The sequence below is a fragment of the Dromiciops gliroides genome, chromosome 4 (assembly GCF_019393635.1).
Source record: "Dromiciops gliroides isolate mDroGli1 chromosome 4, mDroGli1.pri, whole genome shotgun sequence".
In the NCBI taxonomy this organism is placed as follows: Eukaryota; Metazoa; Chordata; class Mammalia; order Microbiotheria; family Microbiotheriidae; genus Dromiciops; species Dromiciops gliroides.
In genome coordinates this window covers 242446951-242466545 of record NC_057864.1, presented here as the reverse complement: position 1 = coordinate 242466545, position 19595 = coordinate 242446951, and the positions used below count along the sequence as shown (strand labels likewise).

The 19595-nt window shown below is 44.5% G+C and overlaps 1 protein-coding gene across 5 annotated transcripts in view; it reads right to left on the bottom strand.

Moving 5' to 3' along the window:
* Positions 1–868: 868 nt before the first annotated feature.
* The window catches only part of KIFC1 (kinesin family member C1), an 83519-nt gene continuing 64792 nt past the window's right edge, over positions 869–19595 (bottom strand). For 2 of the 5 annotated variants that reach the window (XM_043963098.1, XM_043963099.1), the window contains exons 2-12: positions 5539–5592; positions 5171–5305; positions 4766–4865; positions 4489–4542; positions 4222–4269; positions 3609–4009; positions 2343–3113; positions 1821–2111; positions 1659–1732; positions 1420–1495; positions 870–1165 (exon numbers count right to left, since the gene is read on the bottom strand). In XM_043963098.1, the coding sequence (XP_043819033.1) occupies positions 1121–1165; positions 1420–1495; positions 1659–1732; positions 1821–2111; positions 2343–3113; positions 3609–4009; positions 4222–4269; positions 4489–4542; positions 4766–4865; positions 5171–5293 (1983 nt within the window). In that variant the 5' untranslated portion in view covers positions 5294–5305; positions 5539–5592 and the 3' untranslated portion in view covers positions 870–1120. Of the gene's footprint in view, positions 1166–1419; positions 1496–1658; positions 1733–1820; positions 2112–2342; positions 3114–3608; positions 4010–4221; positions 4270–4488; positions 4543–4765; positions 4866–5170; positions 5306–5468; positions 5593–9675; positions 9763–19595 lie in introns of those variants that run through there. The other 3 variants (XM_043963100.1, XM_043963095.1, XM_043963094.1) reach the window with 3 other exon arrangements.

Genomic DNA, 19595 nt, shown 5'->3' with positions numbered 1-19595 from the left:
ACGCCTCCCGGGCGGGCCACGCGGGGTGGGGTGGGGCCGGGAGCTCGCCCTCCTCCCAGGACCCGGGCGCCAAGGCCGACGGGGAATCCCTCCGAGTGGCCCCGGCCCGCCCCCGGCAGCAGGGAATCCCTGCTCTGCTCCCGCCCCGGCCCCGCCCCCGCCGCGGCCTCAGCGCCTCGCGCCACAATCCGAAACTGCCCGGGTGCTGCCCCCACCGGGCCATTCCAGCACCTTTGGGCCGCCACACCCCCCCCCCCCCCGCTGCCCCTGCCCCACCCTCCTTTTCTAATTGCCCCGAGCCCCGCCCCCTTCCCCCATCGGTTTTGCCCACCCAGCCTCCCTGTCAAGGCGCATGCGCGGATCCACCTCCTTGTCCCCACCTCTCGCTCCGACCCCGCGCGTGGCACCTGCGGAGCTGGAGCGCCCCCTTCTCCCAGCAGGGGCGCGGCCGTTAGGGGCTGGCGCAGCGTTCCCTCTCTTGGCTTCCCTAGGCCCAGGAGGGCGGGAGGTGCAGGACAGTCAAGGAGGAGGAGGGCCGAGGGCCCAAGTGGAGCTGTCGGACAATTGCCGGGGCCGGAGGCGTTAACGCGGAGAAGGGGAGAGCCAATGAAAAGGAAACGGGGCGGGGCCCGGGCCGTTTGAATGGGGCGCTCCGGCGGGAGCTCGCGGGCGTAATCATCCTTGGAGCCCGCTTACCCCGCCGGCACCGTCCGTCGCTGCCAAGGCCCACAGGGCGCTGCAGAGCCTCGGAATCAGCGACTGATTCCAGCGGGGCGGAAGGGAGGGAGATGTCCGAGCTGCCGCTCGGAGGCCCTCCAGGAAAAAGGAGCACCTGCCTTTATGGCCTGGCCCTTTACCCCGACTTTGCAGGAAGAAATCAATTCCTAGAGGGATCTTTGCTTTGTTCTGTGCATTGCCTCCATTTCCAAATGGGCCCCTACTCGAGCACCAAGGGGGATGCGGCTCAACAAAAGTCACCAACACATACAATTACTGACATGTGAGAAAATAACTTTATTTTGCTATTTATGATTATAGTAACCTAGTTGTCTAAAACCAGTTGTCACTGTGATTCATAACATACATAAAAACCATACACACGACACAAAGACTGGCCCTTCTATTTCTTGTTGGCTCTGGCACTGCCAATGACACACTGATTTACCTGGAAGGGAAAAGGAAGAGATGCCAGTGTCAGCCCCTGAATAATTCCTATGGCATGGATACAACCCTTCTGATAGGCCTTCAAAGGAAATCTGGAAGCAGGTGCCCAAGCTTGGGTTAGGCCAAGGTGCCCAGACACCCTAGGCCTAGGAAAGAGGAGAGCTAGGGTGAGCCCTGGGCAGTGGCCCTGCAAAGAGCCCAGAACTGACAGGACAGACGTCCTAGCCTACAGTCCAAGGTGGGACCTGAACATACCTTGGAGGCAAATCGCAGTGAGTTGAGGGACTCTGAGAAATGTTCTTCCAGTGGGGAGATATTCACAAACATAAGCCTAGATGAAATATGGAGTTCAGCATAAGGGCAACATGCCTAAGGCATTTATCCCTCCCTTGTCCCCCACCTGCTAGTGTTGCTTATAGCCAGTCCTCAAGACCCTTCCACCTTAACAACCTGGTGTATCAGTCACCATTGCCACTACTCCCAGCCCAACTCACATTTTGGCACTGCCCCTCAGAGAATTTTGCAGCAAGTATGTGAGCTTGCTGTTCCGGTATGGTACATGTGGCTCCTGGGGGAGGTAGCAGTAAAAAAAGAACAAGTCAGCATTTTGGAATTCCAGAACAAATAGCTCAGTTATGATTTTCCTTTCTCCCTACCTTATTGCTCAGGGCCATGATGACATGGCCCAGAGCAGAGAGGCTGCTGTTGATGGCCTGGGTCTCTTTCAGTCTTTCCTGATCTGAGGGGCCAGTGGACAATCCAGGGTCCAGTCTTTCACTCCCAGCCAGATCCACTAGGTTGAGAGGTGCTGCACAGTGTAAGTTTTGCCCCATGTGCTTCCCTGAAATCTGCAGCTGGAACACACTGTGGCTTCGTGATGACTGCTCATTTTGTGCTGTTCGAGCCACAGCACGATTCTGACGAGCCAGATGGAGCAGGGATTCCACCTGAATTGGGAGAGCAAGGCTGTCATCAGAATCTTCTCAGTGAGCTCATAGCCTCCTTCCCCAACTTTTGGTTTCTGTAGAACAAACATCCCCCACTCCCTCCATCTTGTATCTAATCTGAGAACTTCCCACAGACTCAAAGCTTTTCTATATTCTCACCCCCCCTCCCCACTTCCCAGTCTCCTCTCTTGTCCCTTGATCTTATCCTCATCTGTCTGCCTCAGTCCCTACCTCCTCTTGGCAGGAAACAGGAACATATTGGGCATTGGTGACAATAAGCTCCTTACTTCCGGGGCCGGCCAGTCGAATCTCATAGTTGGCCCCCTGGCACTTTTGGGCCCCACCCACACAGGCCAACAGGTCCCTGATGGTTTCATTGTAGATCTCCACATAGCTAGCCACAAAGGTGTAGCTCCACCCTTGGGCCTCCAGCTTCTTGGCTACTGAAAATAGATGCCTTACAGCTCGTGGGATCAGCCCCTCAACTTGAGGGTCTCCCCCTGGTCCTCCTTCCATCGTGAATGTCTTGCCACTGCCTGTCTGGCCATAGGCAAAGATGCACACTGGGTAACCATCCAGGGCTGATTGTACAAGCAGGGAGACTTCCTCAAACACCTCATGCTGTCTGCAGCCTGGTAGGAACACTCGGTCAAAGGAGAAGTCATAGCGGACAGGAGGGCCTGGTAGCCCTCCTATGATGCTACACCGATGATCATCAGGTGGCCGAGTAAGGCTGAGTCGAGTGGAGGGCTCAGAGGTCCCGTTAGGCCCAGGAGGAAAGAGGATGAGGCCAGGAGGGGGCTCTGTTTCTCCAGGTAGGGCAGGGCGAACCCTGCAAAAGACCCGGATGTTACCCTTGAGCTCTTGCAATTGGTTGTGCAGATATCGCCGCTCCATCTCAAGACCATGAAGATGCTCTGTCCTCTCAGCCAACAAGGCCGCCTGGGCTGTGATCTCTGCCTGACTCTTGGCCAGGGCTGCCACTGATTCTTGGAGTTGTACCTGGTATGGAACAGAGAGGGAAGAAAGGGATCAGGAACATGGAAGTGTGGAGGAAAGTGTGGAGGCTGGCCAGTGTGACAGGGAACAGAGTAACTGGTAGGGAGGAAATAAAAATGGAGATTAGGTTAAGGAATAGCTGCAGAAAGTAGAATGAGGATAGGATAAGTCACATCAGGAAAGGACACATAGGTAGAAAGGGGTTGAGAAAATTATGGATGGAAAGAAAGAGGAGAGAAAATGAAACCAAAATTGGGTCAAAAGAAACTGCACAAAGCAAGGGAAATTATACACAAAAATTCCTTGAAAGATGCAGGATCAAAATTGAGGAGAGGGGGCCCTCAGCTCAGATGAAGGCTGTAGGGAAAACCTGAGAGTGGAGGGCACACTCCAAGCCACAAGTAAAAGAGAAGTCAAACATTGCCTGGAGGAGCATCAGCAAGAACTCTATGTGAATGCATACAGGATTGATGCTTTGTCTTCTTGAGTGTCACTTACCTCCTGTACCTCTAGCCGAGTAGCAAGGTCCCTTCGCTCCTCTTGCAACCTTAACCGCTCTTCTTGCAATGATTTAACTAGAGCCTCCTGAGTATGTAGATGTTCCTCAAGCTCCTGGACACGGGGCCCTAGCCTCGCCAGCTCTAGCTGGTCTTCCTTAGCTTGGGCTTGAGTCTCAGTCAGCTCTGCAGTCAACACCTTGTTTTCAGCCTCCAGAGTTTTGGCTTGTTGCTCAGCCTGTCCAAGCTGGCTCTTTAGTTCCTGATTCTCCCTGGTTAGAACCTCAGTCTGTACCTGGCAGGCACTGAACTCCTTCCGTAAATCACACAGCTGCCCCTTCACATCCCAGGCTGGACGCTTGCTAGGTCTCTTCCTTGCAGTTGTAGGGGACACTGCTGATACTAGGAATGGGAAAGAGGAAAAGGTGAGTGAAATCTTTAGCTCCATTCTCTTCTCCTTTCAGTGAGTAACAAACACCATTGCTTCCCATTTCCTTCTTACTTCACAGGAGAGACAGAAATGGGCTAAGAGTTGTTGTAGAGCACTCAGTACATCTGCTATTCCTCTACAATTGGTCCATTCCCTAACCCAAAGGATTAGATTAGTCACCTACCAGGTTTTGGTGCAGAGCAGGCAGAGACTGGCTTCCTACTCTTCAAGTCTGTATAGAGATGAGATCATAAGTTCAAAATCAATGAATTCGGAGCTAATTGTGACTGACTCCCTCATTTTACAGAGTAATCTAAGGTCTAAATTCACTGAAGTCATAAACTGCAGAGCTGGGATCAAGCCCAGGTTCAGTCAGCCATATACCTCCATCATTCTTCCCTTAAGCACTAATGCTCCTCTCCCCAAGATCTAGCTGATGATACCTACTCACCGGTGGTCACAGCTGTAGTATGCCAAGGTCCTGATTTCAGGGGAGCTTTCTGGGCTGTGAGGAGACAAGGAGGAAGATGATAAGAAGCATCCTCAGCAGAGTTTCTATACTGTTGGGGAAGAGATATTCTGAAGAGAAAATGTACCCATTCCCCTCAGATCTGTTCATCTCCTATTATACATACAACCTAAGACAATCACTTTGTAATGATATGAAATAAAGAAGATGGAACTTTGGATCCCCTTGTTATCTGTCAAACTTATAGGCGTTTATTTACCGGCATCCTGTTTTTTCACCCTGGACATAGTAGCCACAGTGGGGACCCTGGGACGAGAGATGGCCATAGTCACTGCTGTTCCAGCACCTCGAATCCGCTTCTGAGGAAAGAGAAAGGACAGTTTTCATATATAACCTATGTCAGATTGCTTACTGTACTGTCTCAGGAAAGCAGTAGGTAGGGAAGGGAGTGAGAAAACTTGGAACTCACAATTTCTTAAAAATGAATTTTTTAAATTGTCATTACAAGTAATTGGGGGGGGAAATAAAACTTTTTTTTTTAAAGAGTTTTAGAGAAGAGAACCTCTTCCCACTCACCACCTCTTTGGGCTCCCTGCTCTTCCCAACTAATACAGTGCTTTCTTCTCCCTGCCCAGGCTCCCACATATCTATAGGCCATTCTTACCTTCTCAGGCTCAGGGGCATTCTCTTTATCTAGTTTTCTCTTTTTGCTGAGGCCTAGCACAGGCAATTGAGAAGATGAGGCCTTGTCTGGGGGCATCTTTGATTGCATGTTTCCCTTTTCCATTAGTGATAACTTCTATAAGAAAAATGAAGTTACTCAGACCTCTTGGGTTCTTCCCCACCCCATATTTTTATTTCCTGACTGCCTCTCATTTCTCTTAACTGCTTTCCTATACCCCTTTTGTTATAGCAGTAAATATCTATTGAAAGCTTACTACATGCAGAACACAGCCATATACCTCCATCTTTCTTTCCTTTCTGACTAATAGTAATTCTCTCCCGGAGATTTAGCTGGTGAGGTCTATTCACCTGTGGTGACAGCTATAGTATGCCAGGATCCTAATTTCAGGGGAGCCTTCTGAGCTGTGAGGAGACAAAAGAGAAGATGATAAGAAGCATCCTCAGGACATAAAAGTTATGAGATTCTGTCTTCTAAGAGCTTCTGATCTACTTAAGGAAGTACAACAGATACACTGAAGCATATTCTGGTATTCTTTCCTTTTTTATATATGTATTCTCTTTAATTCAGATATTCTGTTCCCTTGAGATATCATAACACACCTTCACAGGCCATGTTAAATGAATAGTGCAGACAATAAGTGTTCAGAAGAAGGAATCATCAAGCTTGAGGAAACTTAAGGAAGGCCTTGTGAATGAAGGAAATAGGACTTGGGTTGGGCCTAGGAGGTCATTCCAGGTAAGGGGCAAATGTAGGAGGTAAAAATACATCACACAGGGGAAATGAGTGAACCAGTTTGGATGGATCAGAGATGTAGGGTCATAGCTTAAATAAGATTGCCAAGGTATGCTAAAAGCAGAATGTCCTGAGATGGGACTGGAGGTCATGTAGACCAATTTAATACATGAACAGGAATTCCTTCTACCACATCCCTAGCAAGTGGTCCTCCACTCTACCATTTCAAGTAATGGGATGGATGAAGAGAAACTACCTCCTTGGGCAGCCTGTTCTATTTCTTTTTGTTTTGTTTTGTTTGTTTTTTTTTTTTTTTTTTAGTGAGGCAATTGGGGTTAAGTGACTTGCCCAGGGTCACACAGCTAGTAAGTGTTAAGTGTCTGAGGCCGGATTTGAACTCAGGTACTCCTGATTCCAGGGCCGGTGCTCTATCCACTGCGCCACCTAGCTGCCCCGTTCTATTTCTTTTTAAACTTCTAAGTGTTAAGAAAATTTTTCCTTACACTGAGCCAAAAGGAGCATTCTTCTGTAATGTTAACCTACCAGTCTTTTCTTCTCTGGGGTTTAAAAAAAAAAAAAAAAAAAAGCTTAATTTCTCTTCTGTGTGACAATTTTCACAATGAACTAAGTGCTTTATTAAATGAAGTCAGCTCTCATGTCCACTGCCAAGTCTTTTCCTCTCCAGGCTAAACATTCCTGTTTCTTTTAACTAATCGTTACATGGAATGGCCTCCAATATTTTCACCATCCTGCTTGCCCCACTCTGGGAAAACCTGAATTTGTCAATGACCCCAAAGGTAGCACCCCTAACTAGACACAAAACTCCAAATATAGACTAATTAGGGCAGACTACATATGTGCAAGCAATGGCTAAAAGTGCAGAAGTAGATTCATGCTTGATTTAAGATAAAACTTCCTAACAATTGTAACTAAAAGGAGCTGCCTTGGGTTTCCCTTCATTAGGGTTTTTAGAGCTGAGGCTTGCTAGTTAAAATTCCTATTTAGCTGTGGATTAGACAATATGGCCTCTGAGATCCCTTACAATTAATTCACATGTTCTTAATGTTTGTACATCTATTGATGCAGTTTACATTCACATTAGTCTGTTTTGTCCTACTAAATTACACAGTAAATGCCATTGTAGGGTAGGCTGATAAAACCTCTAGGCAGGTAGGAACCAAATTGTATGGAAGGCATTGAATATGAAGTTGAAGAGTTTGGGATTTTATCCTGTAGACAAAGGTAATCTACTAAAGTTTTTTGAGTGGAGGCCAATATTTGCCAAAGAATTATGCTAGAAAGGTTAACTTAATAGTATAATGGAATAGAGGGAGAGAGGACTGTTAAGAACCAACTGTAATACTTCAGGTATAAAATGAATGGGCTAGACCTGGGGTTGTTAGCAGTAGGAATTGTGAAGAGTGTGGGGGGTGGGGAGAGAATAAGCATATTTATTAAGTGCCTACTATGTACTGAGGCATTGTGCTAATGGAGTTGCATATATCTCATTTGATTGACTCTCTTCCTCCAAGGCCCCTTTCTTGATTCAGTGCTCATAGACCATGGGTAGGGAAAAAGACCACAGGGAAAGATGAATGCATCATCCTATTCCCCCATGATAATGACAAGAGAAAGACAAATGACCTTCTCAAAATATTCACACAATCAACTCATTCTTTGAGCAAAGTTTAACTGGAATAAATTTATAATCCATACATAGTTGGCTTCTCCAAACCATCCAGCTTGCTTCTGGATTCAAAACTGCTGTCATCAGTCAGCAGGAACGCCCCCAATGAAGGTTTCAATGCTGCCCAAATTTAAACTGAATAGTAACAAGTTTATTTAGCATGCATATGCAAAGTTCTTTGTAGATGATAAAGTCTATATTATGAATGATACTGTTATTAAAGGAGTTCAAGAGTTATTCTTCCAACAATAAATTCAGGATACAGTGATGACACCACCCCCCCCTCCCAATTCCCTTTAGCTAGAGTTGGAAAAGGATCTTTAAGAAATCCTGCTTGGGGGCAGCTAGGTAGTGCAGTGGATAGAGCACTGGCCCTGGATTCAGGAGGATCTGAGTTCAAATCTGACCTCAAACACTTAACGCTTACTAGGTGTGTGACGCTGGACAAGTCACTTAACCCCAATTGCCTCACCCCCCCAAAAAAATAAATAAAATCCTGTTTGGAGACCTTTTCCTTTAGATTTCAGAGGGCTTCTATCAGACAGTATATATCCTATTTGTTGCCTGGTAGGGCTATTATTAAAAACTTGGAGGAAAACCACCACATTTTAAGAAGTCTATAAATCATATTATATGAATTCCAGTTGAAGTAATTTGATGTGTTTTGCCTGAAGAGAAGGTGATGGAGAGATATGATAGTTTTCAAATATATTAAAGGTTGATTAGAGGAAGAAATTCCCAGCAAAAATTATAGGGAGGCAGACTACTACTTAAATTGGGAACAACCAAAGCTGTCCACCAATGAAATGTGCTGTCACAGTTAAAACCCGCTATAGGCAATGTTAGGGATTTCTCCAATGGATGGAAAAGTTGAACACATATGTTTCATTCATGTGCCACCTCATCTCCATAACACAAATAAATGCTGGGAGCTAAAACCTGAGTTGTATCAGGATTAGGACACCTTGGCCCTGGTCTAATAAGAGGGAAATTGTGTATATATCCTAGTATTATATCTACATATATACTTATATATACATACACACATACATACACACATACACATACATACATACATACATACATACATACATACATACATACATACATACATAATCTTCTCATATGTTAACAACCCCCTCTCCCCTATTCCAAGTCAGAGGGAAGGGAGCAATAGATTAGGAGACAGCTCTGTTGCCAGAACACCTAGGTTCATATTCTGCCCCGGATGTTTGCCACCTGTAAGACCTCAGGCAAGTCACAACCACTATTTTCTCATTTGTAAAATGAAAACCTAGACAAATTCTGAGGTCTTTGCCAATTCTACAACTGGGATCCAGTTTGTAGTGAGGTGGCCATCTTAAAGAAGACAAAGGAGGACCTTTTATCTAGAACTGGAAAGGATCCTGGAGGCAATCTAGTCTAACTCCCTTCTTCAATAGAAGAGATAAGGATATGGGGGCAGTTAGCTAGGTGGTGTAGTGGATAAAGCACCGGCCCTGGATTCAGAAGGATCTGAGTTCAAATCCGACCTCAGACACTTGACACTTACTAGCTGTGTGAACCTTGGGCAAGTCACTTAACCCCAATTGCCTCCAAAAAAAAAAAAAGAGAGATAAGGAAGGTCCAGAGAGAGTAAGTGAAGTCACACACTGGTAGCAGAAAAGCAATCACTGAATGACATGTAAATGACATGCAAAGTCATCAAGCATTTATTAAGCACCTACTACGTGCTGGCACTGTGCTCAAGGCTGGAGATACCTGAAAAGGCACCCCCGCACACAACCCATTTTTAGACACACGCACACACAAACTCCGGCCAAGTGGGGTCCCCTGCGGACACTCACAGAATCTCAGAATGTCATGGCCGGTGTTGGAGGAGGGGAAGGGGGCTGAAAGGGAAAGGGGGAAGAAAGGAGAATGGGGAAGAAAGGGATAGGGATTTGGGAAAGGGATGGGGTTGATTTGCCCAGGGCAGGCCCGCGGCAAGGGCTTGCACGAGCCCTCCCCACCCCCACCCGTCCTGAGGCGGAAGTCGCGAGTCACCAGTCGCAGTTCCACTCACCAGCTGCTCCTTCTCCGGTTCTGTCAAGTCCAGGTCGGGGAGAAGGGAAGGCACCGGAAGGGAGAGGGGGCAGGCCGGGCAGGGGCGGACAAGGCGGAGAGGATTCCCCCTCCTACCACTCAACAATACACATTCTAAGACCCAAAGAATATCCCCCGCAGGTCCCAGACTCCAGCAGTTCCCGGCCAACGGGGCCAACCAGACCCTTTTAAATTCAAATCTGCGACTCTCCAGCCAACCAAACTCCACAAACAGTTTGTGACCAATCACAGATCCTGCCTCTACCTCTGAACCAATTGTATTATCTCCCGGCCAGTTCTCCCCACCCCCAAGCATTGGAGGACACGCCTCCTTCGATTCACAAGCCCGCTAGGCTTTCCCAAGGGCCTTCTATTTTCCGTTAGGAACCACCGCACCTCACTCTCTGGCTCGCTGCCCCCTCCTCCTCGCACCGCCCCGCTCCCCACCCCACTCCACCCCGTACCGCGGACTTATCAAGTGCATGCGCAGACTTAGGAAGGCTCTGCTAGCGAGCCAATGGCGGAAGTAATGGGTCGGCCCTCGAAAGAAGCCCCACCTACCCCACCCCGTTCCACCCCACCCGCTCGAGAGGCGGGGCGTGACCCTGCGACTTTCTGAACGGCAACAGTGAAAAACATTAGCTTTATGATCTCTGTAGAGCGGATTTATCTTTCACTCGCACTGAAAGCTTCCTGTACTAATTGGCACCTGTGGTGCAGAACGTCTTCCGAGAGCTGCCTACAGGTGCCGAGAGGGGAGTGACTTGTCCAAGGTCACAGAGCCAGGGAAGCAGAACTTGAACTCTGGTCTATCAGAACCGCTAGGGTTGCTAGACCCTATCCTAAAGTTACCTCCCCAAATCATTCAAATTAGGTTCGGTAATTGGGAGGTCGTTGTGACCATCTCTGTCTCGGAGGCAGTTAGAGCCGTTCTTTATAGTCATCTAAGCCCAATCCTTTCATTTTCTTTTTCTGTAATTTTTCCCCAATTACATCTAAAGATAATTTTCAGCATTCATTTGTTTTATAAGATTTTGAGTTCCAAATTTTTTCTCCTTCCCTCTGTACCCTCAGGCCAAGTACATTTTAAGTTAATGATAACAAGAGCAATTTCAAACTGCTTGTAAAACTATATTTGTACAGGGGCAGCTAGATGGCTCAGTGGATAAAGCACTAGCTCTGGATTCAGGAGGACCTGAGTTCAAATATGACCTCAGACACTTGACACATACTAGATGTGTTACACTGGGCAAGTCACTTAACCCTCATTCCCCTGTAAAAAAAAAATTTCTTTTAAACCCATACATGTATTATATGAATTGATGGTTAATAATTTTTTTCTTTTAAAGTGCTAAGAGTATTAGACCTTAGAAATTAAAATGTTACCATTAGTGACTATAAATCCAGATTTGATTCAATTTAAGTCAAAATCTGTCCTAAAGGAAACTTAAGAATAGGATAATAAGGGTGCTCTATTATCAGGATTGTTATTCTTTTGCCTTCCAGAACATCATATTCCTAGCCTTCTGATCCTTTAAAGCTGCTAAATTTTGTATTATCCTGACTGTGGCTTCATGGTACTTGAATTGTTTCTTTCTGGATGCTTTCAATATTTTCTCCTTGACTTGAGAGCTCTGGAATTTGGCTCTAATATTCCTGAGAGTAAAATTTTGAAAAAAAATTAAGGTCAAATGTGTATATCTATACACACCCATATATGTAATTTGGAAAGGTTTAAATATTCTGCCTTCTGTGGTATTTTGGAATATTTAGGTTGGCTTGCATTGCTTAAGTATATGAAGGCATTGGTAACCTTTGGGCTTGTTATTTTTTTGGGAGGGGGGATTTGTTTTTCTTTTTTTGCGGGGCAATGAGGGTTAAGTAACTTGCCCAGGGTTACACAGGTAGTAAGTGTCAAGTGTCTGAGGCTGGGTTTGAAATCAGGTCCTCCTGAATCCAGGGCCAGTACTTTATTCACTGGGCCACCTAGCTGTCCCTTGGCTTGTTATTAAAAAAGGTTTATGTTAGGTTACAGAATTAGAGAAAGCTGAGAATAATAGCATGGGACATTCATGATATACATTCCTAAAGGATTAAGGTAAACTATGAGCCCTTAATTTTGATGTTTCCCTCATAGCTCTATTGCCAATAAGAACTATACAGTTTGAGCTGGTTTTCACCATGTGAACTAGTTATTAGAGAAGGAAAATTTGAGAGTCTGTATTCATTTGTATTGAGATTTGTTTCTGCAAGATTTTAACAGGAACATCTGAGGAGTCTCTATGAGTAGTTTGGAACTAGAGAAGTAAATCCACTGAAGAGGTGCCCTGGAGACAAGACATCTTTCAGATTGCCCCAAGAAAAGGAGTTCCAGAGACCAGACAACTACATGGGACATCTGAGATCCAAGATGAAATTTGCTAATTAAATAGACATTGGGAGTGGGTTTCTTTTTTTTTTAGTAAGGCAATTGGGGTTAAGTGACTTGCTCAGGGTCACACAGCTAGTAAGTGTTAAGTGTCTGAGGATGGATTTGAACTCAGGTAGTCCTGAATCCAGGGCCAGTGCTCTATCCACTGTACCACCTAGCTGCCCCAAGGGAGTGGGTTTCTAAAATACAAAAAGACTTGATATTAGCTATTGTTGTCAACTGTGCTTGCCATTATAATCTCAGTAGCTGTTGCCATTTGTTCTTTGTATTGTATCTATGGGTTGTTATTACTATGTGCCCCCTATCCCCTTCTGGCAAAGGGCACCTAGGGAACATTGAGGAAGATAAGTTGGAAAGAATGTAAAGGTAACCCGACCTGGGGTGGGTTGAGGGGTACCATGGCTTTAGCTGTATGGTGGGGTCACACAAGGAAATCTGGCCTCCCATTCACCCCATTGCATAAGGGGAGGTATGAATGCATGCCCATCTATCCTTGGCCCATACTTGATAGTCTTGGGGACTTTCTTATCAATAGTTTCCCAGGGAAGTATATGTGTACACCTGAACTCTCTCCTGCATGCCTTGTTTGCCCCTTCCTATAAAAGGAGTCCCCTTAGGATGGGATGGGATGGGCATCAGGATCGATCCATTTGTGTCCACCTAGCCATCACGGACCTCTGCTACCCATGTGTGAGTTGCTGATCATAAACCTTTCTTTATTATTTGCTGTTCTGGCTGTTCCGGAATCATTCTTCAGTATCTCCTTCATCTCAGTTTACGGGAGAACTTACCCCCTCCTCCTGGCCAGCCTTTCAAGGGATCCAACAAGGACCATATTTGTACATGTTGTTGTTCAGTCCACCTGGCTCTTCCTGACCCTGAGTGTCCATGGGGCTTTCTTGGCAAAGACACTGGAATAGTTTGCCATTTCCTTCCCCAGTGGATTAAGGTTAACAGAGATTAATTGACTTGCCCAGGATCACAGAACTAGTAAATGCCTACGGTCAGATTTGAACTCAGGTCTTCCTGACTCCAGGCCCAGCACTCTATCCACTGAGCCATCTAGGTGCCATATATTTATACATAAGATTTGCTTAATAATTTTGAACACAAACGAAGTACTGTGAGGGAGATGTAAGCAAGTATAAGGAAGGCATGGTCCCTGACTTCAAGAAGCTTATCATTACTTTACCACTTATACTCCACTTAATTTTTTAAAAATTCCTTTCTGTCTTCGCATTCACTCATCTATATGGTAGATAACAGCCAGATAAAAATGAGAAGCAGTTGCAGCTGTGGTATAAGGAAAAGAGCATGGGACCTCCTTAGAAGACCTGGGTTGAAGTCCTACTTCTGACACTTTCTATAGCTATGGGACTTCAGGCGAGTCACTCACTCTTTCTGCTGTTTCAGAGAGCTGTGAGGAGGATTAAATGAGATAATAGGTATGAAGGGCCTTGTGACAGCAAAAGAAATCATAGAATCTCAGAGGTTAAATCTGGTCAAAAAGGACCCTACACCTCTGCAACATCTTCAAATTCATCTAACCTCTGCCAGAAGGCATCCAGTGATCTGTCAACTGCCCACATGGGTTCTCTACTTCTTTGCCTTCCCCCACTTTTGACAATAAGTTTTAGAAGAGAGGAGCCCAGGGCAGACAGGTGGCACAGTGGTTGAAGTGCTGGCCCTGGATTCAGGAGGACCTGAGTTCGAATCTAGCCTCAGACACTTGACACTAGCTATATGACCCTGGGCAAGTCACTTAACCCTCATTGCACCACAAAAAAACCAACACAAAAAAAAGATGAAGGAGACAATTTCAAAGAAACTTGAGAAGGCTCATATGAATTGATGCAGTGAAATGAACTTAAATTTAAAATGACCATAATATTTATTTTTTTTAAATGAAAGTATTTTATTATTTTCTTGTTACATGTAAGGATAGTTTTCAACATTTGTTTTCATAGGATTTTTTCTTCCAAATTTTTCTCCCACCTTCTCTCCCTCCTCCCCAAGACAGAAAACAACCTGATATAGTTTATGTGAGAAATGGGTAGTTGTCTTCTCTCAATGTGGATATAACAAGTCAATCATACTCCCCTGACCTGTTTGTAGGACAAAGGTCTCAGATCCCCTCCTCCCCCTCAGGTTAGCAAGGTCACATGGTTCAAGGAGCCCTGGTCTCAATTAGGTCCGCTCCAGAGTTCTGTCCATATAAGGAAGTATAAGGTCCACTCCTGAGTTATGCCCATACAAGGAAGAGGGGTGGGAATACTGCGTTCCGATTAGCTAGCTTTTGCCATAGATTGTAACCCCGACCAGTGATGAAAAAGGGGAAGGTCCATTCGAGTTAGGGACTAGGGTATAAAACAGGGCCTGCTAGCCCCCTTTCTGGGGACCCAACTAGCTGCACACTAGGGTGCTTCCTTCTCATGAGAAGAGAATAAAGACTTTGTCACCTCACTGCTGAGTTCCTGAGAATTATTGAGAAGAGGATAAATTTTTCCCTCACAGTTTATATATGTACAAACACATTAAACATATTTCTGCATTAGTCATATTGGTTTTTTTGGTTTTTGGTTTTGGTTGGGTTTTTTTTGGTGGGGCAAAGAAGGTTAAGTGACTTGCCCAGGGTCACACAGCTAGTAAGTGACAAGTGTCTGAGGCCAGATTTGAACTCAGGTACTCCTGAATCCAGGGCCGGTGCTTTATCCACTGCGCCACCTAGCCGCCCCCCCATTAGTCATATTGTTAAAGAAGAATTAGAGCACAAGGGAAAAAAACCCAAACAGCCCAAAAGTAGAAACAGTAAATTCAATCTGTATTCATAATCCACAGTTCTTTTTTCTGGATGTTGAGAACATTTTCTATCATGAGTTCTTTGAAATTGTTTTGGGTCATTGCATTGCTGAGAAGAGCCAAGTCTATCACAATTGTTCATCACACAATGTTACTGTTACTGTGTACAATGTTCTCCTGGTTCTGCTCCTCTCAGCATCAGTTCATGTAAGTCCTTCCAGTTTTCTCTGAAATTCTCCTGCTCATCATTTCTTATAGCACAATAGTATTCCATTACATTCGTATACCACAACTTGGTTAGCCATTCCCCAATTGATGGGCATTCCCTCAATTTCCAATTCTTTGCCACCACAAAGAGAGCTGCTATAAATATTTTTGTACATTTGGGTCCTTTTTCCTCCTCTGTGATCTCTTTGGGATACAGACATAGCAGTGATACCACTGGGTCAAAGGGTATGCCCTTTGGGCATAGTTCCAAATCACTCTCCAGAATAGTTGGATCAGTTCACAGCTCCAACAACAATGTATTAGTAATAACCATAATATTTAACATGCATTTAATAAATTCTTGTTCACTTTTATTTCATAGCTAATGAAACTGAGGCTCAGAGAGGTTGCCCAAGTTAAGAATGGTGTATTGGAAAGATCTGCTGGGAGCCTGGGTTCAAAGTCTAGCTTTGGCATTTACTTGTTATGTGGGCTTAAATAAATTACTTCACCTTTCTACGTCTCAATTTAGTCAATTGTAAAATGGGAATCATAATAATTGCACCACCAAACGGAGATGTTGTAAGGCATTTATTCACCTTGCCATTATCCCTTTAAGTCCTTACCCAACATTGTCCTTCCTTTCCACACCTCTCCTCACCTTCCCACCCTTCTCCCCCATCTGCTCCTTGGATTTCTTAGCTGCCCTCAGCTAAAACCTGTAGCTTGTAGATCAGACTGTCTAGGATGGCCCAAAAGATTTTTTTAAATTACATTTTCTTTTCTTTTCTTTTTTTTTTGTGGGGCAATGGGGGTTAAGTGACTTGCCCAGGGTCACAAAGCTAGTAAGTGTCAAGTGTCTGAGGCCAGATTTGAACTCAGGTGCTCCTGAATCTAGGGCTGGTGTTTTATCCACTGCGTCACCTAGCTGGCCCCTATTTTATTTTCAGTGAAGATCGACCTTATCTCCCTCCCACCTGCCCCTCACCCAAGAAAGCAAGAAAAATAAAACCCCTGTTACAAACATGTATAGTCAAGCAAAACAAATACCCACATTGGCCGTGTCCCCCCAAAATGTCTCAGAGATTCTGAGACTATTGCTTCTCTATTAGGAGATAGACAGTATGTCCATGACATATCATGACACCTCTGGAATTGTATTGCTCATCAATCATTTATTACCATTGTATTTATGATTAGAGTTGAGTCTTTCAAACTTGTTTGTTTTTAAAGTATTTTTGTTATTGTATAAAATATTCTCCTGGTTCTGCTCACCTCACTGCATCAATTCATATGAATCTTCCCAGGTTTCTTTGAAATTGTTCACTTCACCACTGCTTATAGCATACAATAGTATAGGATAGGGGCAACTAGGTGGCTCAGTGGATGAAGCACTAGCCTTGGATTCAGGAGGACCTGAGTTCAAATCCAGCCTCAGACACTTGATACTTAACTAGCTGTGTGACCCTGGGCAAGTCTTTTAACCCTCATTGCCCTGCAAAAAAACAAAAAACAAAAAACAAAAACAAACAGTATAGGATAACCTGTTCAGTCATTTCCCAATTGATGGCCCCAATCCCCCATTTCCAGTTTTCACATACATACATACACACACACACACACACACACACGCAGAGGCTATAAATGAGTCCTTTTGCTCTTTCTTTGATCTCTTTTGTATATAGACTTAATATGGTATTACTGGGTCAGAGGAGTTTAGTGCATAAATGGCTGGACCAATTCATGGTTCCACCAACAAACAGTGCATTAACTTACCTGTTTTCCCACAGCTGCTCCAGCATATATCATTTTCCATTTGTAAAAAAAAAAAAAATCATTTTTGCCAATTCGATGGCAGCAAGGTGGAACCACAGAGTTATCTTAATTTGCATTTCTCTAAATATTAGTGATTTCATGAAATTTTAAAAAATATGGCTAGCATTAGCCTGTCTTCCTCTGAAAATTCTCAGTACATAATCATTGATCAATTGGGATACAAGAGCTGTTTGCAAGGGTGAAAAGGAGTTGAGGAGAAGCAAGTGGTGATTGGAAGGCATAAATAGAAAAGACCAGAGAAGAGGGAGTATAGCAGCAATGCTTAGGAATCCAAAGGCATGAACCTATGACAGGGGAGAGAAGTCTGGGGAAGGAGAAGATGTTCAGAGAGAAGGGTTATGTGATCCTCAAGCCTCCTGTCAAAACACTGAGGAACTTATGTTTATTATGTTCTTGGGCAAGCCTCCTCTTCATTTGCCTCAGGGCTCCTTGTGTCCCTTTCATTTACTCAAGGTGGGAGAGGTCCACCCCCACCCCCACCCCTACACACCCCTCTCCTCCCCAGAGGGTGGTCACAGGTCCAGGAAACTCCTACTCCCCAACAGACTTTCAGCCCTTGTCCCCAGAGAGGAGTTCCTTATGCCAGAGATGGAAAATCTTCATATGTCTGGGAGTCATGTGACTCACTTTCCTGCACCCCACACTAAGAGTCCTGACCTCACTTCAGAGCTCCAGATTCGAACTTCACAGAATCTCACCTGAACCTTTACAATATAATAATAATAGTTGACATAGAGTGCTTTGTTTATAACCTTATCCCCATTTCCCAGTCTAGGACCGTATTTGTACATAGTAGTGTGACGAGTAAAATTAAATGTGGTGACCCTATTTCTGACCCAAGTGTAGGGAATTTTTTAAAATAAAGTATTTTATTTATTTTTTCCCCATTACATGTAAAGATAGTTCTCAACGTTTGTCTATACAAGCTTTCCAATTTCAGATTTTTCTCCCTCCCTCCCCTCTCCCCCCGACAGCAGGTAATCTGATATAGTTTATATATATATATTTTTATATATGTGTGTGTGTGTGTGTGTGTATTTCCAAGTGTAGGGAATTTTATCTGAGGTTTATCATATATTTGTTACTTAGAAATTAGAGGCTACTGCACCAGTTTGGGGGCATTAAGCATTTATTAAAGTATATTAAATATTAGTAAAGAGAGCACACATAGCTCTGAAAGATAGGAAAGCCTAGAGAAGAAAGAAAATGGGGAACCCTTGGGCAGCAAGGTGGTACAGTGAATAAAGCACTGGCCCTGGATTCAGGAGGACCTGAGTTCAAATTTGACCTCAGACACTTGACACTAGCTGTGTGACCCTGGGCAAGTCACTTAACCCTCATTGCCCCACCAAAAACAAAACAAAACAAAACAAACAAAAAAAGTAAAAGAAAAGAAAATGGGGAACCCTAGAGGGCTGTGTCTACACTCACCCAGTTCCTGTGCCAAAAGAGAGTGAGTGTCTCTGCATGCTTCTTGAGGGCAGGAGCAGAGCCTGCCCATACACATTGTTCAAAGCTAATTGGCTAGCATCACTCAAATCTATTGTTTTACTGGATGGCAGTCATGCTGAGGTCAGAGAACAGATCCTCTGGTGGGAACAGGGCTTTCAGGTAGGTGTGGTTTTGAATGAAGTAACTTCCTGACTCTGGGCTGACTTAAGAAAGGTCAGGCCCGGCTCTCTCAGCGACTCCTGGGGAGTCCCAAAACCCCATTATTTTCTCCCAGTAGAATCTTAACATTTGTTTAATGAATTCTGAACATATACAAAGTACTGTGAAGGGATTACTTTTCCTTCAAAAAGTACTTTTTGCACCTCATCCCATATGACCCTGGCCCAGAATTTGTGTTTTTCATGGCTCAGTGGAAAGAGCCCTTACAGGATAGAGTTCAAATCCCAACTCAACAACTTAACTATCCTTGTTACCTTGTGCCAGATGTCCTTAAGGTCCCTTCCAGCTCTAGATATGTGATGCTAAGATTTCATTGTCTGAGTGGGAAATTGCTCAATCAAACAAATTGAAAAAATAATTTAGATAAATTTTAGATTGTTACTGAGTCTCTGAGAGATGAAATGATTTGACCAGGGTAAACGCTTCTAGCAAATGTCAGAGGCTAGATTTTATTCTAAGCTTCTCCTGATTCTAAGTCACTCTTTCCACTATACCATGCTGATAACCTTGCCTTTTGGATGGCCCTAGTTTTTGTTTTCTTTTTTTCTAGACCTTTATTTTTTCCCCAATTACATGTAAAGATAGTTTTCAACTTTCACTTTTTTTGGGGGGTGAGGCAATTGGGGTTAAGTGACTTGCCCAGGGTCACACAGCTAGTAAGTGTCAAGTGTCTGAGGCCAGATTTGAACTCAGGTACTCCTGACTCTAGGGCTGGTGCTCTATCCATTATGCCACCTAGCTGCCCTCTTCTCCAGCTCATGTTATGGATGAGGAAACTGAGGCAAACAGCATGAAATGATTTGCTCAGGGTCATATAGCTAGTAAGAGTGTGAGATCAGATTTGACGTATGAAGATGAATCATCCTGATACTAAACCCAGGGCTCTTATCCACTGCTCTATCTAGTTACCCTTACGCATACACATACATATATACATATATGTTATATATGCACAT